Here is a 25,929-nt window from a genome sequence, read left to right on the forward strand (position 1 = left end):
GATACGACCTCTGAGGTCTACCCCTAATGAGATGAAAAGATTTCTAAGAACCTGACTTTTGTGGTGGTAGAGACCTATAGAAGGGTATGTGAGGAGTCCATTTTCCTTCTAGATAAGGTCATGAAACCCTTTTTTATAACCCCAAGATCTCTGATTGCACCATCTTCTCAGGAAAGAAGGAAGAAAAGAACAAGAGGAGAAATAATCTATAGACTACTTAGGAATTTTCTTGTCCCAGTACTCAGATAGAGTTAGTAGATATATAAAGTACTTTAAGATTAGAAATGTATTCTTTAAAAGTTTTGTTGTTTGATGCTTTTTACATTATTTTTCTTTATGTTATTTAATTTATTTAATCTTTATTTATTAAATTTGTTTCTAAAAATATAAATTTATCTTGTTGGGGATTGAACCCAGGGCCTCACTCATGCTAGGCAAACACTCTAGCACACTCTACCACTGATCTATGTCCCTAGCTCTTTTTCTTAAATTTTATTTTGAGAGAAGATCATTGCTAAGGCTGATCTCAAGCCTTCTACCCTTCTGCTTCAGCCTCCTGAATAGCTGGGGTTACAGATGTGTGCCACAGTATCTGGCTCTATCCCAGATATAAAAAGGAAGCAAAATCTCTTCTTGCTTATATTAAAAATAATAACTAATATTAACTGAGCACTTTCTAATTGCTAGCTCTATAATCAATGTTTCAAATGTGCTACTTATTTAACTCCACAATCAAAATTCTAATTCATATTATTTAGTTCCTGTTTTATAGAAACTTAAAGTACCTTGCCTCCAAATTCCATTACTAGTAATGGCAGAGCAAATACTTAAATCTATGCATTTAACCATTACAGTATGCTGTTTCCTTTTTTTTTCATTTTTTTATTGTAAACAAATGGGATACATGTTGTTTCTCTGTACATGGAGTAAAGGCATACCATTTGTGTAATCATAAATTTACATAGGGTAAATGTAGTTTGATTCATTGTTATTTTTTCCCTTCCCCCCACCCCTCCCACCCCTCTTTTCCCTCTATACAATCCTTCCTTCCTCCATTCTTGCCACCCTTCCCTAACCCTAACCCTAAACCTAACCCTAACCCTAACACTAACCCCTCCCAACACCCATTATGTGTCATCGTCCGCTTATCAGCGAGATCATTCGTCCTTTGGTTTTTTGGGATTGGCTTATCTCACTTAGCATGATATTCTCCAATTTCATCCATTTGCCTGCAAATGCCATAATTTTATCATTCTTTATGGCGGAGTAATATTCCATTGTATATATGTACCACAGTTTCTTTATCCATTCATCAATTGAAGGATATCTAGGTTGGTTCCACAATCTGGCTATTGTGAATTGAGCAGCTATGAACATTGATGTGGCTGTATCTCTGTAGTATGCTGATTTTAAGTCCTTTGGGTATAGGCCAAGGAGTGGGATAGCTGGGTCAAATGCTTTTGAGTTTTAAAGGAGCGGGGGCAAGGAGGTAGCAGCTTTGGTGACAAAAATGAAAAACCTCAAAAGAGAAAGTGAAACAGAGAAAAAGGCAGTTGGTATAATTCTTCCATTTCTCCACCTAAAGATACAGCTCCCTTAGTTCTCTTCACTGAACATTTGGAGAGTTTAGGTCTTATTTTAATAATAAGATTACTCTCTTGTAGTACCAGATGGGACTACTAATGGAAAGAGCTGCGATTGTGGGAAAGCAATCAGAAAATAAAAGGAGCTTGGAGTCAGAAGTAGCAGCCTACATCCACAGAAAGGAAGAGATTTGTCAAGGCAACTTTGAGAAGCTGAAGGCATAATTTAGTGTAATATGTACTTTCAAGCAGTGGTCCTTGTCTGTAACTTAATCACTCAATTTTTCAAACATTGGATGTTTAACCTCCTCAAGGATTCTCATTCAGTAAATTTAGATAAAGCCAGGGATTATATATTTTTCACAAACTAGGTGATTCTGATATAGACACTCAAGGGCAATGTTTTGAGAAACATCATCTTAAAGGGTGGGGGGGAAAAGAAAAGGTAAGTTAAAATGTAGGGGGAAAAGAGGGAGAAGAAATTAGAAGAATTTAAGGAAAGGAAGGAGTTTCTAGTTATAATTTAAAGTTCTTTATACAATAATTTTCAAGCAATAAATTTAGAATTTATTTCTATTTTTCAATTTTATTGTTTCTTTTTAGTTATACATGACAGTAGAATTCATTTTGATATAACTATATAAACATGAACTATATCTTATTCTAATTAGGACCCCAGTCTTGTGGATGTACACGATGGTGAGATTCACTATGGAGTATTCATATATGTACATAGGAAAGACAGGTTTGAGCCAACTTTTGTGCAAAACTGACATTTAATATGACATACTTTCATTATTTCCTGGTGTTCATATATCTATTACCCCATCCCAACAGTCTTATTTTCAACTGCCTGGGAAATCTCATCATCATTTGAACTTTCCTCTTAATAAAAAAATTGGTTAGAATTTTGCTTGTAGCATATTAGAGTATTTAAGAATGAGTCATATATTATTATTTTTGCTATGTATTTTGGTTTTATTACAATTTTCCTATCACTTTTTCTTTCTTATACTTGAGTTACTTTTACATTCTTTTTATTTCATTAGATTAAAACAGATAATCCTCATTCAATAGTTTGTGGAATAAAAATAAGAAGAATGAAGTCTAGTTGGCAGGTGTTTGAGAACACACTGAGATACCCCGAGGTAATGGAAGAAAAGTTCTTGAAGGAGAGGGGATAGGTAAGGGTAAAAGCAAAGTGTGGAACATGAGCTGGGGGGGAGAAAGACAGGAACAAATTGTGTATGGCAAAAGAAGGGTTTGACTTAATTGGGAGCTGAAAGCAGAAACAGCCACTGAGATAGGCGTCAAGTTGACTGAGCCCAGATATTCTAAAGAGTCAGAGTAACTATGGTCACAAAACTGCAGAATGAAGGGAAGCATCACAAAACATATGCAGTGCTGTCACTTAAAGGCTCACACAGACAGGGATAAACAGAATGAGGGTGAGAAAGTCAGAGTTCCTGACAAATTCTGAAATTTCATCAGAGTACAAAAAACTGCATATGGGTTTATGTTGGCTATAAACACGACGGTTTCTAGGAAATCTTTGGAGAAATTCTATAGACAAATCTTTTCTAAAGTGAGGGGAAAATCTCAAAAGAAAATCAATCTCTTTACTATTTTAATATGAAAAATATGTTTATTGTCCTAAACATGTACAATTTTGAAATACCTTTACTGCCTAATGCTAAGTATTATCCGCTATATGCATAATATGACATTTGGTTTTTTATCCCCCAATAATATTTTTCTTATTCCAGGTCCCTTCTGTTGTCCTAAACCTTGTGCAGCTTTATTCAAGGTACATGATTTGGAAATGCTTTTTGTTTTTCAAGAAATATAAGGTTTCCCATATATAATATTACATAATATACATGATAAGTGTACAGTGATTTTTCTACCCATAGTACACAATCCTTTATAATGTGGTATACCAATAGGTTTTTCAATTCCACAAAAGGCTGGCAACCTCTAAAGACATCAATAAAAACACGTAAGAATTTAATGCTTAGGAAAATGAGGATGTGTTACTGGACAAGTGATGGTTCTTCCCTTATGGAAGAGCACAAATGGAAAAGCACAAGATGGGTAGGAGGAGATCTGGAGTAGGCAAAGTAGAAGCAAAGTAAAAGATAAAAAGATGAATAGAGTAAAATGAATGAAAGAAGACTTCAGGATCAAGATGTCAGAGGCAGGCAAGATCACTAGGTGTTGGTATAAGGTGGAAGAATTATTGTCAAAGGGAAACCAACCATGATGTCATTCTCTAGACTGAAAGACCTCCACTGAAGATGATATATCCTAAGACAATTGTTTTATTGTTTTTCTTTCCCTTTGCTCAGAAGTTTGTTTGCTAAAATCTGCTTCCACCCTGCTCCCACAAACAAATTTCATATGATATAGCCTAGGCAGTGGATCTCAAGTCAGGCTTTTTTTTTTTTTTTAAAGAATAAATATACCATTTATCTGAGGTGCCTGAAATTTACTATTTGTTCTTTCTTATATATCCGTGTAACTAGACTTGTTTTAGAAGAAGACTGCAATCATATTAGTATTCTTTTTGTGCACTATAAACAATTCTAAAAGATCTGTAAACAGACCAGAGCTTATGAGCTGCCAACAGATCTTTGGGAATCCAGTGCACTCTTCAAAACCCCACTCTATCCCTGATATAAAATTTAATGATCAACAGGATAGGGGGGAATCAAAACTAGTATAATGGCCTGAAACCTATGCATTCCCCTTGATCTTCAGTTACATTGCTCACTGCTCAGTCCCATGTCCTCAAGAAGAGGATGTGGGTGGTATTAGAACTGGCAGCGGAGATCCTTTCCTCATACTGGCACCAGGTACTTCTTCACTCTCAGGTCACAAGAACTATTCTAAAGACTAGGAAGCAGGCAAGCAGAGTTGAGTTCTATACCTTATCAAAGAAAATAAGGGGATACATATATATGAACTACATATGTGAAAGGACAGAGATCATTCATTAAGGGATAGCATTATTATTAATTAAAATTTATCTGATGAACTGAGTGAATCCTTAGAATATCAGGATATCTATTCAGGGTAGGGCAATGATAAGCATGAAAGAATGTATGAAAAAAGAGAAAGTACAAAGAAATGGGGAGAAGAGATTCTCTTATAATTTTCACTGTCTTCTAATAATTTGTGGGTTTTCCTGATCATAATGAGGCTCCAGAATCTACAGAATGAGAGGGTTCTTTTATATTCACCTTACCTCTTTAATCCAGCCATTTTCTTTTGACTGACTGAAAATTCTTTCCACTGTTTCTTTAACCTGTTCATCCTCAACTTCTTCTGTCTTTGCAATTGAGCAACATTCCTGGTATAGTTTGAACTTAAAATGTTTCAGTTTATGATAAATTCTGGTACGATCAGCACATATTCTGCCAACAGTAAACACCTAATATCAAGAAATAAATATTATTGTATTACCTATGAAGTAAGATAGTAGTAATGACTATATGACCTTTCTGACTTTCAGATTTTCTTTAATATTAGAACCTAGAAAATGCATTCTTAATTTTATTTTGTTAATATAGTGATTACTTTTTCTTCTCTTATTTATACAACCAGTTACTGGAGATAAAATAAAAAAGATGTACTATCTATTAGGGAGCTTACAGTTTTGGGGAAAAAATGAAGGATTATAAAACAATGTGACAAATGTTATGCACAAGATGCCATCAAGAGGCTAATGAGGAAGGAGGGGTATTTAAGGAGGGGTATTTAACCCAACCCAGAGAGAAAACAGGTGTCAAATCAATGACGCCCAAACATAAGTCCTGAAAACAGTTAGCCAAGTCTGGGAAGGAAGAGAGAAATGGCTTGTAAGGGAGAAAGATGGACACACAGAGAAGCAAGAAAGGACATGAAAGTAAGGCATGTACATATTTACTGAGTTAAAAATACCTGGATTTATGATCATTTGCTAATTATAAGCAACATATAAAACTGAAGCAAACTCTAATACTAATATTAAGAATGGAAATTTTACTAAACACTCCCCACTCCAAAATGTTGTAAAGCAAAAGTAACTTTTGCTTTATTTCTTTAATTAATGTAGCATGTAAATAAGGTGCATTGATATTTTATTGTCTGTCAGCTGTAAGAACATAAATTTCTATGTTTATATGGACTTCTAGAGTTTATGATTAATGATATTCTTCTTGTGAAATCAACCAGCCAGAACACTTTCTTCTTCACAATGTTTTGAATGCCTTTAGTTTGTTATACAAACCTACAGCTAAAATAGGAAGAGCATCATTGCACTAACCAAATGAAATGTATTTTAACCTACCTTATTTCACTCCTTATAGAAAATATTTCAGAAAGGGCTCCCCAAATTATGACATGATCAATTCATATTATCATGGAGTAACCTGAACAAATAGATAAATGTCTTGCTCACTTATATATTTGTCTCTGTACCTAAATATACTGATGGATTATGCAGTATAAGTGGCATAGTTTTAATACTTATCTACTAACTTGTATTATTTCTGACAAAGAACTGTACTTTTTCTGAAGCTATACCGCAAGGGAGAAAACAGGTAAGGATGTTCAACAGATAAGTCAGGAATTTGGTACCAAAAATGAATTTGTTATATTATGATTGGCAACATCCAGGTCTGATACATTTTCTTGTGGAGATAATATTTTAGGCATCTTATAACCTTTCCTAAAATCCTCCAAAGTTGAAGAAAAGCATGTTCAGATTTCCATTCATACTTCCTTTTTTGGGAATCAGGTACCAGGGATTAACTCAGGGGCACTAGACCACTGAGCCACATCCTGAGCCCTATTGTGTATTTTATTTAGAGACAGGGTCTCACTGAGTTGCTTAGTACTTCACTTTGCTGACACTGGCTTTGAACTCAAGATCTTCCTGCCTCAGCCTCCTGAGTCGCTGGGATTACAGGCATGCAGATTCCACTCATACTTTTGAGAAAACCTTTCTATGTTTTGGATCATTAGAAGTAAAACAGGTATTATTGTCTCTGCTTGCTTATTAAAGTAGCTTTTCCATTTTAGCATTATTATCAAACCAGTCCTGGTAGTAAATGACATTTCAACAATTCAAATGCCAATACACCCTACCTTAAATCAAAAGAAATCACAACAGCTGCAGTGGTTACTTTAGTAGTAACCTGTGTATTTCTACTTCTGCCATTACAGTAGAATGTGAAAGAAGTCTCCTATAGCTGTTTTGGGATAAAACACAGTCAAATAATATTGATGTATAGTTCCATCATACTCTATTCTGTATTTCCACAAAACAAAAAGAATTTATCTTATGTGATTTTAAAGTTGGAACAAAAGGAAAGGTGTTTAAAAATTATTATCTCCATTGTTTCCCTACATGAAACAGAAGTATCCTTTGAAAACATCTTTCCATTTCTAATTCCTGCCCTCTTGACCTCTTGACATCTACTTACCCTCATAAAGTAAAAAAAAAAAAAAAAAAAAAAATACACCAAATTACCTTTAGAATATTCTCATGCCATTTTCCCCAAAATATGATCACATTTTCTATGGAAAAGCCTCATTTTATATGAAAGAACCCTACTGTTATAAGTTTTCATAGAATACAGTAGATGCATATAATAGGTGTACTATTCCAAGTGAACTTATCCCCTTACCTCATCCTGTGTTTAGTGTACTGTTACAGCCCACTGTGCTTCATCATAGGAATTAATGCATCCAGTAAAACCTTACACTATAGTATTCCATTTGTATTAAGTAATGAAACAGGCAAAACTTATCTGTGCTTAGTTTCCTTAAATGTCCAGAAATATATTCAGAAACTATTTTAATTATCTAAGTATATTTCTGTATAATAAGGAAACTGTTCAAATAAGGAAGATAGTATAAAAAACTTGCAAGAGACAGAAAAATAAGTGCAGAGTGTTCACAAAGTAGACACTCAAGATGACATATAAGTGATTTCTGATACAGGGTTAGTACAGTTCTATGAACTATAAATAATTGAGTCATTTCAGTTATCAATGTGAACTGAGTGATCATATATATCTAGAGATTGGAAACAGAACTCAAAACTGTCACCAATTTTTCCAGAAGCAGAAGATGCTAAATTACAAAGCACAGAAAGCATCTGCATTGTAATTTATTAGCTATATTATGTGGATATGTATATTTACATGGGCTAACACCCTAGGGCAAGGAAAAAGAATGAAACTTTCATTATACAGACTTAGTAATATCTAACTAACTGTAGGTAGCTTTGGGGAGTATTTTTCTAGGTTCTCATTTATATACAGAAGAGCTTTGCTTTTTGTGAAAGTTAAAGTGTGGAGGACAAGGGGGAAAAAAGGATTCTCAAGGAAAGAGTAAGGATGAGAAGTTTGGTTTCTATTTCTAGGTTTCCAGAAACAGAGCAGTAGACCAATAGAGGGATTCTGTTTTCTCTTGGTCTGCTTATTTTGCCTAGACACATTACCACTGCAACTTGCCTCAAAATTGCTACTTCTTCCCTCAGATATTAAGCATCTTAAGGATTCCGGATAGACTGGACAAAGCTGAAAATCAAAGCATTCTTTCTTTCAAAGAAGCTAATCTCTGGTGAGGGGAAACGTTATATCATTAAACATATTCACTGTTAAGTGAATTCTTTTAAAGTACTATTTGTACCTTAAAAAAAAAGAACTCTAGTTAATCAAAGAGTTTCAGTTTTATATGTATCTACAAGCAGAACCACTAAATGGAGAATTAGTTTTCAAAATCGCCTGAGGATGCGTGTAGGGGTGGGCACAGTCTCTTTGATGCCCTAGATTACAAATATGTTGATTTCTCTTTTTCTTTCTCTACATAAATGCAGTGACACTGCAGTTTAGTAGGATATAAAATAAATTTTAATAAGTGATTCTTCTCTTTGAAGAAACATTTACTAAAGAAACAATTTAATATTGAAGAATTTTAATCTCAGTCACTTAACATACACAGTAACCAGGTTAATGTTTGCATGTAGCTATTTACACATACCTACATTCTTACATAGATGCAAGGATAGCATATATGCTGCTTATTATTTCACTTTCATTTAGCTTTATTATATAACCTTCAAAATATTATTCTAATGGTTATAGTCTATTCTTTCATGTAACGCTGGTATATCATAGACTATTAATCACATCACCACCCTAATATTTTATTTGAATTAGTTCTAATTTTTTATATCAATGCTTATAAATAATGCTTCAATTAATTTCAAAATTATATAACGTGTTTATTGACTTGCTCCACATAGAATAAATTTATAGGCACTGACTATATATAGCTTTCAACTCTAGTTATATGTTCCCATCCAGTATTTTAAAATATATATCATACCCTTTCTTTCTCTAGGAATCTTACTTTCCATGAACTTGCTAGTTTTGCTATAACCTTAACAAAATTGCATTTTATCACTTGATTTAAAAATACTTTGCTACTCTAAGAAGTATCAACTGGTATATTAAGGTAGTTTTATTTCCATACCTTTAAGTAGAATAAATATTCTATTCAACTGTAATATTTTCCATTACCTGACTTTTATTTCAAGAGACCTTTTATTCTTTATATATTTGAACCAACTATTTTATATATAATCTTATTCCTTTAGAGGAATGCCAGAGCTCAGAAACAGTTTTCCAACTCCACTTCCTTCTTCAGTATTAGTTGTAGACAGCAAAGACTGAATATAGAATAATATCTTTGATTTATGCACCAGAAAATGGTCCTTTAAGTATTTAAATTACTTTTTCTCAGATTCTAGCTGTCTTGTCTCATAAAGAGTCATAGATCAGTTTTTAAATAATAAGGACATCTGTATGACTATATTGAGAAAATAAACATTTTTATACTAACTTGCCAAACAAAACATTAAAATTCTGAATTCATCATTCTCATACAAATTTTCCAAATGATTCTTGTAACCAATAGGATCTGGCCAATTATTGTACAATAGTGCTGAGGAATCATACTACTCAATTTAGTAGAATAATTCAAATAACTAGTATTTCCACCTTATTAACTGGGAGGATTTAGAGACAAATTTGGGATTTTATTCCTCCAAACACACACATGCTCCAAGAATATGCACAATCAGTAGTTTTTACAAATGCAGCATTCTTACAAAGGAAGATTAAACAAATAAAGAGAAATAGTCAGTATTTGTTCACATTGTATTGCTATGTTCTTGTGTATCACTTATTCTTCATAGCACCAACTTAAGCATGTGGTGACTGCTCTGAACTCTGACATGCTTCTAATATAGTCTAAATTGAATTCTCTTTTGGTAGAATGAATAGGTATCTTCAATTAGTTACTTGTTGACTACCAATTTGGTGAATTAACTGCCATAAGTTTTTACATTAGTCAAATTCTCCTCTGGATTCAAAGGCAACTCCTACATCCTCTTTCCAGTAATCTTCCTTATCATTCTCATCCTCTATCAATAATCCTCTTCCCACAATTTGGTTGATGTATATACTTAGAAAAGATGCACTGCTTTGATTATCTCACAGAATTTAGAATGAATATGCTACATAAAACATTTTTCACATTCAAAAATTGCACTCTATTTCCTTGTACTCTTTTTCCTTCTAGTATTTTCTCTATTTGTAAAAATTAGAGTTTTATATGAAATGAAAATTTCTAATCTTTGAAGACTAAAATAAGATAAAAAAAATACCTGTTTATCATGTGACATGAAATCATCTGTTTCCATAGTCCTGGTGTTATACAACTTTCCTGATAAATGCACTGAATATCTGCAGTGGCGATGCAATCCACAAGCCTGACAGGAACAGTTTTCAGGATTCTTCCAATGGATACTCACATTAGAATAATTTTCCACCCGCTCCTGAAAATAATTTCAAAATATAAGGGAGCTTAAATTAAAAAAAAAAGCCTAACCCAATTAAATATATCTTAAGAATCAAAATACAAAAGGAAAGCCTACTAATATTTCTTAATACTGAGCTCAGAGTTGGTATTATTTTAAACTAAAAAATATATTTTTTTTCAGTACTAAGATTGAACTCAGGGCTGTGTACATGTTAGGCACAGGCTCTACCACTGAGTTACATCCCAATTCCTTAAATATGAAATTTTAATCCTGGCTATTAAGAAAATAGTCAAGACTAGGAAAATATGTTTTATATCTCTCACACTTATAAGTTACTACTTGGTGTGTAGACGTATTGTTCCTATTATATTTTAATTTACTTCTTTTCCACCTTTTCATCTCTAATTAGCTTCAATGAGATATTAAAAATAAGAAAAAATGAGCAGCATAAAATCAGGATAAGAACAAGATGAATTAATTTAAGCTACATAAAAATTGAGGAAAAAAATCATCCATTCTCCTTTATATGAATTATATCACATTTCCTACAAAATAGTCAAGAAATTATTTAATCCTCCCACGGTTACTTGCTATAGTCTTATGAAAATAATCATACAGGAACTATGGTTGTTACATGTCCAATATTCATAAGAACAATCTAATAGCTGAATTATTCAATGAGTAAAAAACTGACAAAACAGTGTGCAAAACTAAGCTTAACTAAACTCTGAAGTTATTGATACCTATGTAATTTTGCTTATAATCTAGGCTTGTGCTAGACACTATAATTCTAATTAGTAGTGTATATTAGGTTTTACAATAATATTTGAACTGCACTCATAAACATATTTACATGGTTATTAATAGACATATGCATCTTTCACCTGTCAATGGTAATTAAGTTTCTAATACACTGATAGTTTCATTTTTATATTGTATGACTTAAAACATTGTTTTTTGTTTAACTTTCATATTTCTTATACTTCACGGGCACTTTCTGACACTTGTCACTTATAGGCTGAAACTCAGACTGAATGCATGACTAACCACCCTTCCTTCCTGTGTCTGTGGTACTCATGGAAGCACAAACATGCTGAGGTGAAACCTCTGAGTTGAAAGTTCTTTCATCTTGGTTTTCTGAGTGATTACAATGAGCAGAGAACTCTTGATGACTCACATTGAACATATAAGTGACAAACTTTGTTGGGTTAAAATATTGTCCCCAGCACCGCAAAAAAAAAAAAATTGTGATTTTATTATTGGTTTATTTTATTATTGGTTTATTTTGTTTATTATTTCTTATCTTTCAAAGTATAACTCAGCTCATCCTATGATCTTACTGGATCATCTTTCTATAATATTATTGTGCTTCTGACAGTTACTTTAGCATGGTATAATCTAAATTCACTATAATTTATCATAGTACAGTAAAGCATAATGTGGCATAGAAGTATGGGTTTTAAGAGTCTGAGAGATTGTACGTTTAAATGTTGGCCTGTATAAAGTACTAGCTGTAGAACCTTATTTTTTCTGAGTTACAGTTTCTTCATTTGTAAATTTAAGAGACAATAGCGACTTCCTTATGTGGTTCTTTGAGGATTGAATAAGTTTATTTTGCATGTAAATTACTTGGTAAAATTAAATGTTCTAGAAATATATACTATTTTTTCTAATAAAATAATTTATATATATTTATACATTTTCTAATAAAAATAATTTTATGCATATTATAAGAACTCTGCTATACATTTTATCTTCAAAGTAAGTGACTATTTCCCTTAAAAATAAGTGAACGTTTTCCATAAATGAGGATAAGACAGGCTCAGAGAGGTTAAAAACTTACCTCAAATCAAAAAAATATATATGCTGACCCTAAACTCAAGCCATCCTCCAACCTGAAGTCTCCTAATTCTGTAATCCTATAGCCATTTCTTAAACTTAATCATCAATGGTAAATTTTTCATCATGTAATTCAAAGATGAATCAGCCTTGCATGAAACCACATCTTCTGGCATAAATGGGGTAGCTAATGATTTAAATGCTAGAGGCATTTTAAGGGACTTTAACTTCCATTATCTACCATTTTCCTTCTTGATGATCATTAAATCACAGAATATTAGAAATAGAAGTAAAAAGACCCTCAAAACATCATGCAGTACATCCTCTACTATTAGAGATTATAAAAGAGAAATCTAGAAAATAACATGGAATCCATGTAATCTTATAAATTAAAAAGGTGAATCCTGAAATTAGTAGAATTACAAAATTTAAGGTAGAGAAGTATGTAGGCCAATGTTTTCCAAATTGTTTTATGAAAATCAAACATCCATGTATTTCACACGAAAGACCCTCTTAGAAGTATTTAATTCTAAACTCTCTCCTGAAGATATACAGCATAAATTCAAATATTAATGTTCCCAAAAAGTCCTCCAGTAAAGAAACCAGTTTAAGTTAAATCCACTGTTTCTCAATCGTCTGTCTATGGAACAATCTCTTCTGAAATAACAACTAACATTCTCTGAGACAATTTCCTTGATTTAAAAAATGGGCTGAGCCTAGAGATGTTCGAAAGTTGTTTATCAATTAGAATCCACCTAATAATTATTGAACAGATTAGACAGTGTGGATGATTAAAACAATAATAGCCTTTAGAAAAGAATTATATAACATGGAGAAATGCCAATACTTTAGAAGATTATTCCATCAGACTAGATATTGAAATCTTGAGGCGACCACTGACCCTGTCCCCCCATCAAGATTCAAAAACAAACTGTACCTTATATTGCTCTTTCCAACGACTTCTAGAAGCTAAACTCTCTAGACGGGGCTGAACAAAGCGATTATCCAAATAATGAAGAGATGTCAACATATCTTGTGCATATGATTTTTGCCTGGTGCCATCTGTTTAGGGAATCAACAATATAATAATAAAAACAATCACTTTGTCTACATATAATATTGAAGCAATTAAATAATTAAGTATCTATTTCCATAGTTTTAGGAAGATGGCTGGTTGGCTGATTAGTTAGTTGGAAATACTTTAAATCAGAAAAAAATTTAATGAGGTAAAAAGGATCAGAGCATAAGGGCAAGAAATCAGGGTAAAAGACTATATTTCTCCCTGTAAGTATCAAACTTTTACATTATTTTATGATTAAAAAAAGAGTCAGATGAAAAGCCTACCAAATTATATTTTATTCTCTTATTTACAAAACTAATATGAGTCAATCACTGAACTCTAGAAAAAAATCTAAAAAGTTCTGACTAGGCTTCAAGGCCCTCTGCCATTGGTGCCTTTCTATTGATCCAGTGGTAACTCTTTGTGCCAACGGATCAGAACTGTTTTTCTGACTATTATTCCTTCATTATTCTTTCCTTCATTATTCTTTAGTTTGCCTTCCTGATTTGGTTCATAAAATATTTTCTATTTATACATAGAGGAATAGGAGTTTTCTTAATGAACCTAATACATTTATCTTGTTTCTTTAAATCACTATAAATTCAAAGCATACCTGATAAACATGGCTTACAAAGTCCATCTATGCCATATCCACTCTTTTGAACTCATCTCATCTCCCTTTCCCCCAAACTCATTCCACTCCATCTAAACAGGCCTTCTAGATGTTCTTGAATACACCAAACATTTTTTCCTAAGGGTATCAGCAGTTACACTCTCAAACAATGCCTGGTCCATAGTAGACATTCGATAAATATTTCCTCCATAAATTATAACTAAAATCTTATTCGGGCACATGGTAGGTATTCAACACAACATACTTATAGTCTATTAAATGCAGAATTCTGTGCTAGATGCAAAATATGAGTATACATATAGGTCCTCTCATACTCTGATAGGGGAGGAAAAAATATATTTTCAATATAATGTGAAAAGGTGCAAATCACATGATGAGTACTACCATACTCAGCATGAATAAGGGAATGAAAAGTAACACTTTTGTGGGTCATAGATAACCCTAATAGGTGAAATGCTTTTACACTCAGAAAATCTGAAATAGAAGGTAACAGGAACAGCATGGGCAAAGGCACAAAAGTATAAAACAACATATAACTGTTGGTAAAGTTCAAAAAACTTAAGCTGCGAGAGCACACAGGTGTTGAGGCACCTTTCTGTTTCATGAGTATATGTTATATCCTTAAATTTGCTGTAAACTCTTTCAGGGCAAAAACCTGCCATATACTTATCTTCCAAATATCTCAAATAACGAATGCTTACAAGTTTTTTACATTCATGTATTTTTGGAATAGTTCATTCTAGGAGGAACAATTTTTAAGCCTTAAAAATAGGTGTCCTTAGTTTTGTTTAATCAAGTTTTAAAAGTAAGGGTATTTAAAAAATGAGAAAATTAAAAATAAAGTTGTTCTATTTATACTATAAACTTACCATATAATGTTCCCAGAAAAGATTCATCTAAAGCATTGATCAGAAGAGCCTTCACAACTCTTTCAAAGTGAGTATAGTGGTCACTAAAGGAATCTGAAATTAATTTAAAATATTAGGATCTAGCAAATAAACACTTCCTTGAATATAATAAGTTCCTTCTCTAATGCTAAGAAATTAATACTATACATAGCAGAAATAGTTTAATCATCCTACAGTTGCCTTACTGACTTGTCTAGTTACTAAGCAAATTTCCATTTTCCAAATTTACTGGCTTCTAATTCAAAGTTTATAGATGTTATTTCAAATTTTCCCTAATTTATAAAAGGAAAGTTTTTCTAAGAATTTTAGGGAATATATTATGAAAAAAACCAAAATTGTACATTGGATACCCAAGTTTAATTATTAATTGGAAAATTGGTGTGAGAAAGCAAGAGGAAAAGACTTGAAGGATAGATTGTTTAATACACTTTAGTCTGTAAAACATGTTACATATAATATCATTCAGGAAACTGCTACCCTATCCAGAATCACAATGGCTATAAAATTCCATTTCCCTTACAGCTGCCTCAGATTTGGGATTTTTCACAAAATTTATAAAAGTTATGACTTCTCTTTCCCATGCCAAATATATAAACATGCTTTCTCACTAACCCAATCTCATACATGAAATCATGTGTTGTGACAGGCCAGACAGTGATGTTATTCCTATTATTTTGGGGAGGGCTTACTATGGGTGTGGAATGTTCTCTGTAAACATACTCTGTTTCTTGCTCCAAATGTTCATCACAGAACATTTGCAGTGCTCTGGGCACATGTGAAGACTTATTAAGGGCAGTTTGGGTATTTCTGGAAATGTGAAAGATGTTTACAAGAGATTAAAGTAAAATAAGACCTATTATTGGCAACCATGAGTGAATTTTGACTTTCCTTCTGGTTGAAAGAAACTAGATGAATTCAACATGGGAAAACCTTTATACTTATATTTTGGTTACTAAAAGGGCTGTATAACTGTTTTTTTGGGCTTTAGGGGAGGATTTTAGTATGCATTTTTTCTAAGGAGATACCTATGGAAGTACAAAAGTGGACAAAATAAAGTAGCAATAAAAGTAAATAGCAATAATCAGGTAATTTTCACTGGATCCCTTAGACTTTAGAGGGCCTATCATCACTGACAATTATAAAAGAATTGATCATGGCCATTACTACCAATAGCATTTTCTTGAAAAACAGTAGAGCATAATTGGAAAATGAAATGTAGTATTTCAAAAGGATTCAACTCTTACTAGATTTTCTCCAGACTCTGAATATAGTACAGAGATGGTATGTAATTTTATTTACATTAAATTTATCTATGAATGCATGCAATCCCAGCTATTCAAAAGGCTGAGACAGAATTGCAAAATCGAGGCTAGTCTGAGCAATTTAGCCAGACCCTGTTTCAAGCTAAAATTTTTAAAAATGTCACCTAAACTCTATTTTCCACTTCCCAAACTATATTAAGGAAAATAAAATTCAATCCCTGTGCACCTAATCTCAACTTTCAAACAGCAACTGAATTTATCAGTCTTGAATGTACTAAATGCTCTCAATTGTCACTATATTTCAAGGACCCTAAATCACGTCAAGTATTTTTTTTTTCCTAACCAATGGAAACATCTCCTACCAATGGGATTAGAATCACCTTCCAAAAGGCCAGGAAGAAGGCCCTGATTTCATTATGCTTGAGTGGATGCAGGGTGAGGGTAGGATGACGTTCCTGGCATCTCAAATTGAAAAATAATAACATTATATAGCAAGTACATGCCAAGCATCATTCTAAGCACTTGCATTTCTTTATTTCTCACAATAAGCCTGTGAGGAACTATTATTACCCAGTTTATTTTTAGGTGAGGAAACTGAAATAGAGAGGATGAAAAATTTCCCAAGAACACACAGTTGGTAAGTATTGGAACGAGGGCTGGAACCTAGGGTGTCTGCCTCCAGATTTCAGATAGATGTTGTCATACATAGTAGATTTGATATTTCAGAACAAAGAAGATAAGCTTGAATAGAAAGTTGGAGAAAATAACATTTATTTTTTTAAAATTAAGACAAATGAAATTCTTTGACAAACTAACTTATCTAAGGTTACATAATTGGAGGCAGAACCAGCTGTTGAGCTCCAGAATGTTTTTATTTATTTATTTTTACTGTTTTTAGTGCTCTAATCTTTATAATTGGATGAACTTCTTTAAAATATCCTAGGAATATTGTTTAAAACTTTCCCCCATGACAATTTTATTGTTTTTGATTAATTGGTGGTGCTGGGAATCGAATCCAGGGCTTCCTACACGTTAAGCTCACATTCTACCATTGAACCACAGCCCCTGCCCTGCATCCCATGATAAAAGTTGGAAAAAAATAAGGAGAAAATCAGGAATATTTGTATTTATGCATAATTTGATTTTCCAAGGTAGGTAACCAATTTCCTCATGCCCCACTTGATAGTCTAATAATCTGTTGGTTTCCACGCATAATTTTTTATACATTAATTTCACATACATGCTAAGATTTTGTTTCTGCACCATTTACCCTTCCCTACTGATCTGGTTATTATTCTTATACCAGTACAACACTGTTTGACTTATTGCAATTTTATAATTTTTTATATCTAGTAAGGAAAATTCTTTAAATTTGCTTTTTTCAAATTTATTTATTCTCATATATTTGTTATTCCAAGTGAACTTCAAGATTGTTTTACAAAGCTAAACCAAAAATTAATTTCAGAAGAAATAACTTCTTGTGCTGTGTATAATACCTTTCAGAACTATACTTGTTTCCCCATTTATTCATGTTTTCTTTTCTATTTCATAGTAAAGTTTGTTTTTGTACCTATAAAGTCATACTTTTAAGATTAGACTCAGGACATTTATTTTGGTTGTCATAGTACATGGAATTTTCCCTGATTATATCTTCTGAATATTTATTGCTATATGTAAGGAAACCACTGAGTTTTACATATTTATTATGAACCTGGTTATTTTTCTGAAATCTTTTACTCATTTCAAATAATTCAGATTTTCTTGGATATTTGTGGAATCTGAGCTTCTTCTGACACTATAGATCTGGAGATGATACTGTTAAGGGATTCCGGGCATTATCTCTGCTGTTTCTCCCAATCTTATTCTTGCTAGTACTAAGTTTATTTCAAGAACCAAGAGAAAATTTAAAAGTATTCCCCTAGGTAGAAGCATATGGGATGGTTGATATACTTTCTTCTGGAATGGATGTATAAGCCCAGTATAAGAGGCAAAGACAGAAAAAAGAAATTGACCTCTTTTCCTACTCTAACAAATCCCCCTAACCACTATGTAGGGAAAAAGAAAACTATGAAAAGATATGTGACATTAACTCTTGTTCTCAAAATATTTATATTCCTTCTCTTAACTTCTGTTTCTTGGTTAAATAAGTTAGAAACTTATGGCTTGTGTGTATACCTGTATGTGTTTGTGTGTGTATATATATATATAAACTAAACATGTATATACAGATGTATATACACACACATTAAACTCACTACATTCAAATAATATCTTTTAAATGCAGATGCTCCTTGACTTATGATGGGGTTTCACCCTTAAACTCATTTTTTAAGTTAAAAATATGTTAAGTGGAAATTCATTTAATAATCCTAACTTGGGCTGGAGGTATAACTGAGGTCCCCAGCACCATGACAAGACAAAATAAAAAAAAGAATACACCTAATTTGCCTATTGTAGTACACTATATTATTTACCCTTATCAGTATCTCAAGAGAGTTTCATATTGCATATCACTAGCCTGGAAAAAGAACAAAATTCAAAGGTTTCTACTGAATGCATATGGCTTTTGCACCATTGTGAATCAAAAATTCTTAGGAAAAACCATTTAAGTTGGGAATTGTTATATTCCATGTTTTGCTTTAATGTCTTCAAAAATTGTTCAAAACTCTTAAAATAAGTAGGAATATTTTTGTCTTCTTCATTTTAAAAATACCTCTACTAAATATATATACATATAAAAATACCTCTACTATAACTATGATGTTGGTGCTTGGTTTAAAACACTGTCATGTAAAGGACATATTCTCCTATTATTAAATTTTAAATACTTGATTTTTATGAAAAAATAGACATGAATATTAAATGCCTTTCTATAATCTTAATAAATTATGATTTTTCCTCTTTTAATATTTTAGCAGAACATATTCATATGACTCCTAACATTATTTTTATAGTTCTAAAAAGAATGGTTAGAGGTCTTTCCTTTATTCTTGTAATTGGAGAAATAGTTCTTTCACAGTTCTATTTGCAAAGGTATTTTCATCAATTTATCAGGAATGTGAGACTCTTTAATTTGAAAAAACAGATGCTACGTGTTAAGAAAGTACACCAGAATATTTTACCTTTGAATTCACATCTTATGTTTTCCTATCTAAAAATATGGTATGACGTTTAGTGTATTGGTGGCGCACACCTGCAATCCCAGTTGCCTGGGAGGCTAAGGCATGAGGATTGCAAGTTCAAAGCCAACCTTATTTACTGAGGCCCTAGGTAATTTAAGAGAGACCCTGTCTGAAAATAAAAAATAAAAAGGATTGGGGATGTGACTTAGTGGCTAAGTACCCCTGGGTTGGAACCCTGGTTACCTCCTCCCCACCAAAAAATCTTCCTTTACATATCTCTCTGAAGTTATAAAATTTTTGTCCTTTAGCCTTTCATCTGTGCCGTATACTATCAGCCCAGAAATTTTTGAAGTCCTTTTAATTTTATCACCTTCTTCATAACTTTTTCTTCTCTCCACTAGAATATCTCAGATTTATCCTATACATCACTGATATATTTTTTGGTACTGTTAATTTTGCTCTCTACTGCTTCCAATATAGATTTTATTTCTGACTTTACATTTTGAATTATCTGACACTTCTTTGTCTTAGCTAGCTCCCTTTTACTTAAAACTGGTCTTTCCTTATGACTTTCTACTGCTTTTTATTAGATTGCAAAGCAAATGCTTTAGTTTTCTTCTGTTTCCTTTAATGAAACGTTTTTCATGAGATTTTTTTGTTGTTGTTTACCTTAACTCCTGCCACAACATCTCACTGGTACCTTTTGCTTATTGTATAGAACAAGGGGAGGGAGATCTAAGATTTAATATGTAACATAAATGGTTGTGATATTGTCCTTAGGTTCACTCTATTGTGTTGATAGAATGATTCTCTTCAATTGTTAAATGAGGACTAAGTTGATGTCCACTTAGTCTAATTTCCAAAATGTACTCTTCTCATCTTTACTAGGTTCTGTTGGCCTAAACATATGATAGGATAATAGATTTTATATCTACAGATCAGAATGTTTTTCCTATTTCTCTCCCTATGTATAATATATTCAGTTTATGAACTATACAGATCTGATATGCAATGGACAACTGTCCTTCTACTTCCCACCGTATCTTTTTCTGGGAGTTGCAGTGTCAGAATAAAGAAATACTGATAGAGATTGATGAGAAGGGAAGAAGACTATAACTGTCTCCAGCTTCAACTATGTAGCAAGGAGGAAACTACACTATTTTCAAGTAATCACTTTCTCAGAGTCAAATGGGAGGTAGTGAGAAAATGACAAAATATCTTCCTACAGGTTGAACTGCTCACTTCAAAAAACAAAATTGAACTGACAACTGATTGTGATTCTCAAATTGTATACTCAGTGTGGAGTTAAGAAATGTTTCTCCTACATTCTTATCATATGTTGAACACGAGTGGTTGGTTGTGTTCTTAAGAAAGTTCACAGAATTAAACTGGGAATACCTAGTTTAATTACAATTTACCCCTGGTCACAAAGTGGTGTTCATTATTCACCACACAGGTTATTGTTTTAATGAGAACAGATTTTTTTATTTTACAAGAATCTATAGTAACTATCCAAATGTAATTCCTTAGCAAACTGAAAATTGCTTCTATTAAATTTTATTATCTTCACATATGGCTTAAAATTGTTAAGTATGAAAAACATTAAAATAGAAGGTATCACTCTAGGCTAGGCATGGTGGTGAATGCCTGTAATCCTAGTAACTTAGGCAGATGAGGCAAGAGAATCACAAGTTCAAAATCAGCCTCAGCAACTTACCAAGGTCCTAAGTAACTTAGTGAGACTTTGTCTCAAAATTTAAAAATAAAAAGGGCTAGGGAATGTTGCTCAGTGGTTAAGCAGCCCTGGGTTCAATTCCCAGTACTTAAAAAAAAAAAGTATCACTCTAAAATATGTTTTTTTAATTTTGAAAAAATCTGGTCATGTTCAATATTTACCTGAGTCTTGAACTATAAAACTTAGGAGTTTTCAAGCAATATGATTATCTTAATCACTAATCTAACTAGTAATGTGTTCCTATGTGTCATAAAGTCCCAAGGGTAACTGGAATATGAAGACAAGGGAAGCTGGCTAACCAATCAGTTTTATTTATTTATTTTTTTGGAAATGAGGGCGCCACTTGCCTTATTTCATTGGGCTTTATAATTTTACACATTAAAACACTGATTATAGTTCTGACCAATGTATAAAATTATGTAATCACCACAACAGCTATTCCTCCACTCTAAACTCCTTCACAATACCTCTTAATCATTCAGTTTTATACACATTGAGTCCGAGACATCTGAGATGCCCTGAAAAAAAGGTCAATAACATGATAAAAATTTGGGCATTATGCTCAAAAATCTTTCATGGCAATAAAAGTTTGGGAATTTTTTCCTAATACTGAAGTAATGAGAAGAAGACTGTCCCAAGCACAAGCAAAACAAAAGTGGTTGAGGATGGAATCCTTGAAAACATCAAAATTTACATGGCAAGTGAAAAAAAAAAAGAAAATAATATTACAATGGAAACCATGAGAGAGTAGTAGTACCATAGAAGGAAAAATAGAAGAGAAACCTCAAAGTGAGAGAGGTCAGTGGTAGCAAAAGGCATAGCAATATTAGGTTAATAAAAGAACCAAAGAGCATTTTGGTAAGGAAAAGGTTAACAAGAACTTTAGTAAGAGCAATTTTACTAAATTGCAGGAGCCTGACTACAGTACTTCGTATTTCTACTGGGAAACATGTACAGAATGGTAAGGTTTAGAATAGGTAGTAGAATACACTAACTCAAGGGGAGAAAGGCATGAATATAGTTACTTGGTTAAGGAAAATCAATTTATACAGATAAAACCATTGAACATAAAGAGAATTGAGTGGGTGACAGAAGTTGTTTTAATTAAGAACACACAAGATAAAAGATATTGTATAAAAGTCAGACATTATTTCCCCCAAGGCAGAGATGCTTAGTAGTAAAAGCAAAATGAAGTGAAAACTTAGGTTTATAGAAAAACCTGCACACAAATGTTTATAGCAGCTTTATTCATAATTGCCAAAGCATGGAAGCAACCAAGAAGTCTTTCAACAGGTGAATGGATAAACTTGTAAATCCACACAATGGAATATTATTCAGAGATTAACAAAATGAGCTAACATGCCGTGCTTAGACATGGAGGAACTTAAAATGCATACTGTTAAGTGAAAGAAACCAACAGGGAAAGTTACATGCTACATGATTCCAACTATGTGACATTTTAACAAGAGCAAAACTAGAGACAAAAATAAATCAGTGGTTTCTAGGAGTTCAGGGAAAGAAGGGAGGGATAAATACAGGAGAAGTGTTAGGATAATGAAACTATTCTGTAAGATACTGTAATGGTGGATACATGTCATACATTTGTCAAAGCCCAAAGAAGGTACAATACAAGAAGAGTACTAATGTGATCTATGAGTTACACTCAATGACAATATATCAATGCTGGCTCATCAAGTATCAAACTAATCCAAGAGGTTAATAATAGGGAAACTGCATGTGAGGGAGTATAGGTCAACTCTTCATACTCTTCACTTAATATTAAAATGAAACCATTAAAATAAAAGCAAGTAAAGAAGGAAGTAATTAAATAAAAAATCAGATGTGTTGGATAGAGAAGGAAGCTGTAGTTCCTACATGTTGAACTTTTACTTCCTTTAATTAGCAGGAGATGATATGCTCAAGTATTTCTCAGCAAATGTATTATCACCTTCTAACCTTCTAGATATATAATCCAGAACAATGGCATACCTCATAATTAAGCGTGTATCTTTTTAGGACTCTATTGAATAAAATGAGGAGTACACATAAAGCACTCATACCATATTCCAAACTATAATGGTTGTTTCAAGGAAAAAAAAAAACGTACAACTTTTGAGATGGGGAAAAGCATAACTTATCTTGAAGCACCATTTTTCCCAGAAAGAATGCTTGACAAAGTATGATTATTCAGAGATATTTTCTCAAACAAAAAAACAATGAGCTTGTCACTTCAGGAACAACTCACACAGTTTGTTGTCAATGATAAAAATCAAGTTTTTATTTAGAAATCAGACTTTTTATCTCTAAAAAACTTGCTGTGCTATTTTGAACTTGACAGCTTTATAATACTATAGCACTATTCTGATGAGATTAATAGTGATATGAATGAATGTGAATTTTTAAAAATTGTATAATAAAATTGCCAGCATCTGAAGGATCTGCAGTACCCAGTGAAGCAGTATCTTCTAAATGACTAATATATATTACAAAATTATGCTTGGGTAAAAGATTCATTCAAACTGCAAGATAGACCAATTGATTATAAATATGAATATAAAAGTTCATTTATATAATTTCAGATTCCACATTAAAACCAACTTCTAAGAATCACTTGTTGAATTTTGGTATAGTATCAAATGAAAATATTCACAATTACTTTGAAAATACTTATTAAAATACTCTTCCCTTTTTCTAGCTGTGTCAGGATAGCCATAATTATTTTAAAAATACTATTAAAATGCTCTTCCCTTTTCCAGCTATGTGTGTGAAGTAAAACTTAATATACTTCAACCAAAACAACATATAACAACAGACTGAATTCAAATTAGATCTAAGAATCCAGCTGCCTTCTATCAAGTTAGACATAAAAAAGTATTTGCAAGAATATACAACTGCCATTCTTCTAATTTTGAAAATAATTATTCCTCATAAATGTTATTTCTATTAGTGTAATAAGTTTAGTAATGTTATTTTAAATGAATTAAATACATTTTAAAATTCTCAATTTTGTATCTAATGGTAAAAATTGAGTTAGCCCACTAGAAAAAAGGATTGTTGGGGTTATTTTTTTGAGGGGGGGTTACCCAAGAGTGCTTTATCACTGAAATACATCCTCAGTTTTTTTCATTTTTTTTATTTTCAGACAGGTGCTTGCAAACTTGCCCAGGGTCTCACTAGTTGCTGAGAATGGCTTCAAACTTGCAATCCTTCTGCCTCCTGAGTTGCTGAGACTACAGGTATACACCACCCCACCTGGCAGAAGTCAATAATTTTTAAGAGTGAAGAGTTCCTAAGACTACAGGAATAAAATATTAGACTGACAAATTTAAGATATCTAAAAAAATGAAACCATAGTTCCTAATCAGTGGTTTATAACATGATATTAAAAGGATGATTTGATGCTTGATACAGTATAATGATTAGAAGAAGTCATAAAACTACCTTGATATTTAACTTACAAAGAGAATTCTGTTTTACTAATTTCAGTTGTGAGGTAGTCAGTTTTTCTCCTTGTTGACTTTTACTCTCTTCATCACCCTCCTCATCTTGTACTACAAAGTCATCAATAATATAATTATCTCCATCTTCATATTCATAATCCTCCTCCTCCTCTTCATCACTGCTTGGGCAGGATTCCTTTTCAGAGTCCTAATTAAATTAAAATAAATGATTCAGTAAATTGTGGCTTTAAAATGGCTAGATGGATATGAAATTAAAAGATTAAATATGACAGCAAAAATGACCCACAGAATTAAGTTCATATTTTAAGGTTAAAAATAAATTTGGCATGTTAAATGCTGAACTCTCAGGAAGACTATGCCTTGCTTAATACCTTGCTGAAGTGATATAAAATGTTTAAAATGGACATTAAGAACATAAGCAGTTAAGTACAGGAAAGACCAAATGAAACAACAAATAGTCTTTCAATTTTAAAAAAGAGTGAAGTACTGGGGCTCATGATTAAACAATATATTAGATATGAGTACAATCAAAGATGATCAAGGATACTCCATTAAAAAATAAATTCTAGACTTACTGAGAAATAGAACAGATTCAGTACTTTGATTTTCATAAAATTTAAATCAAGAAAAATTCAAAGCAATAACAAAATCAACAAAATAAAACACACCTCAAAATCTCTACCACTATTGCGTCTCTGGCGAGATCTTTGTTTTGAGAGTTCTTTCAGCTTCTGGAGTTGTTCTCGCTTTCGAGCAGCCAATGATTTCTCAGGGTTTTTTAGCTCCATTTCCACTGAAGAACATTCATCTTCAACCACTCTTCGTGGACGTTTAACACCTACTTTTCTAACTAGGACATCACTGTCATCACTGTCATCACTGTCATCACTGTCATACATCACAGAGGATATCCTTTTCCTTTTCCCTCGCTTGATGTGTTCTTCTTCTAAATCCTCCTCTATGATTTGTCCAGTATGTTTCTTGAGATCCTCCTCCTCCCGACTCAGGAGATTTTCATGATCTGATAAGACAGTACTCCTATGATAGGTTTTGTTCACGTCTTCTTTGTATGTTGAACTGTTGCCAGAGTTAATGAGATCCTTACTGCTGCTTCCTTCACTTTCAGTTTTGATTAACTTAAGTGCTCTTTCGTTTTCTGGTGTGTTATTAATATCCAGCCCCTTGTTACTATCAAGCTCTTCATCATTATCAACACTTTCATCACTATCAAGCTCTTCATCACTATTAAGCTCTTCATCACTATCAAGTTCCTCATCACTATCAAACTCTTCATCACTATCAAATAATTGTGAGATACTACTTCTTTTAGTCCGCCGCCAATCAACTCGAGATTTTTGCTCAGGCACTTGAGTTTTAGAATTTTTCCTTGTTTCATGTCTTCTAACATGTACCATTTTCACTTAAGCTTCTACAAAATAAAGTTATT

At 32.5% G+C, this 25,929-nt stretch overlaps 1 protein-coding gene across 3 annotated transcripts in view; it reads right to left on the minus strand.

The window, feature by feature from the left end:
* The window catches only part of Ccdc82 (coiled-coil domain containing 82), a 33,342-nt gene that overhangs the window by 2,615 nt on the left and 4,798 nt on the right, over nt 1-25,929 (minus strand). For all 3 annotated transcript variants that reach the window (XM_047516888.1, XM_047516887.1, XM_047516886.1), the window contains 6 exons: nt 25,151-25,911; nt 24,480-24,669; nt 14,864-14,956; nt 13,238-13,362; nt 10,306-10,476; nt 4,831-5,016 (listed from right to left, as the gene is read on the minus strand). In XM_047516888.1, the coding sequence (XP_047372844.1) occupies nt 4,831-5,016; nt 10,306-10,476; nt 13,238-13,362; nt 14,864-14,956; nt 24,480-24,669; nt 25,151-25,897 (1,512 nt within the window). In that variant the 5' untranslated portion in view covers nt 25,898-25,911. The remainder of the gene's footprint in view (nt 1-4,830; nt 5,017-10,305; nt 10,477-13,237; nt 13,363-14,863; nt 14,957-24,479; nt 24,670-25,150; nt 25,912-25,929) is intronic.

Source organism: Sciurus carolinensis, chromosome 11 (genome assembly GCF_902686445.1).
Source record: "Sciurus carolinensis chromosome 11, mSciCar1.2, whole genome shotgun sequence".
Taxonomy (NCBI): Eukaryota; Metazoa; Chordata; class Mammalia; order Rodentia; family Sciuridae; genus Sciurus; species Sciurus carolinensis.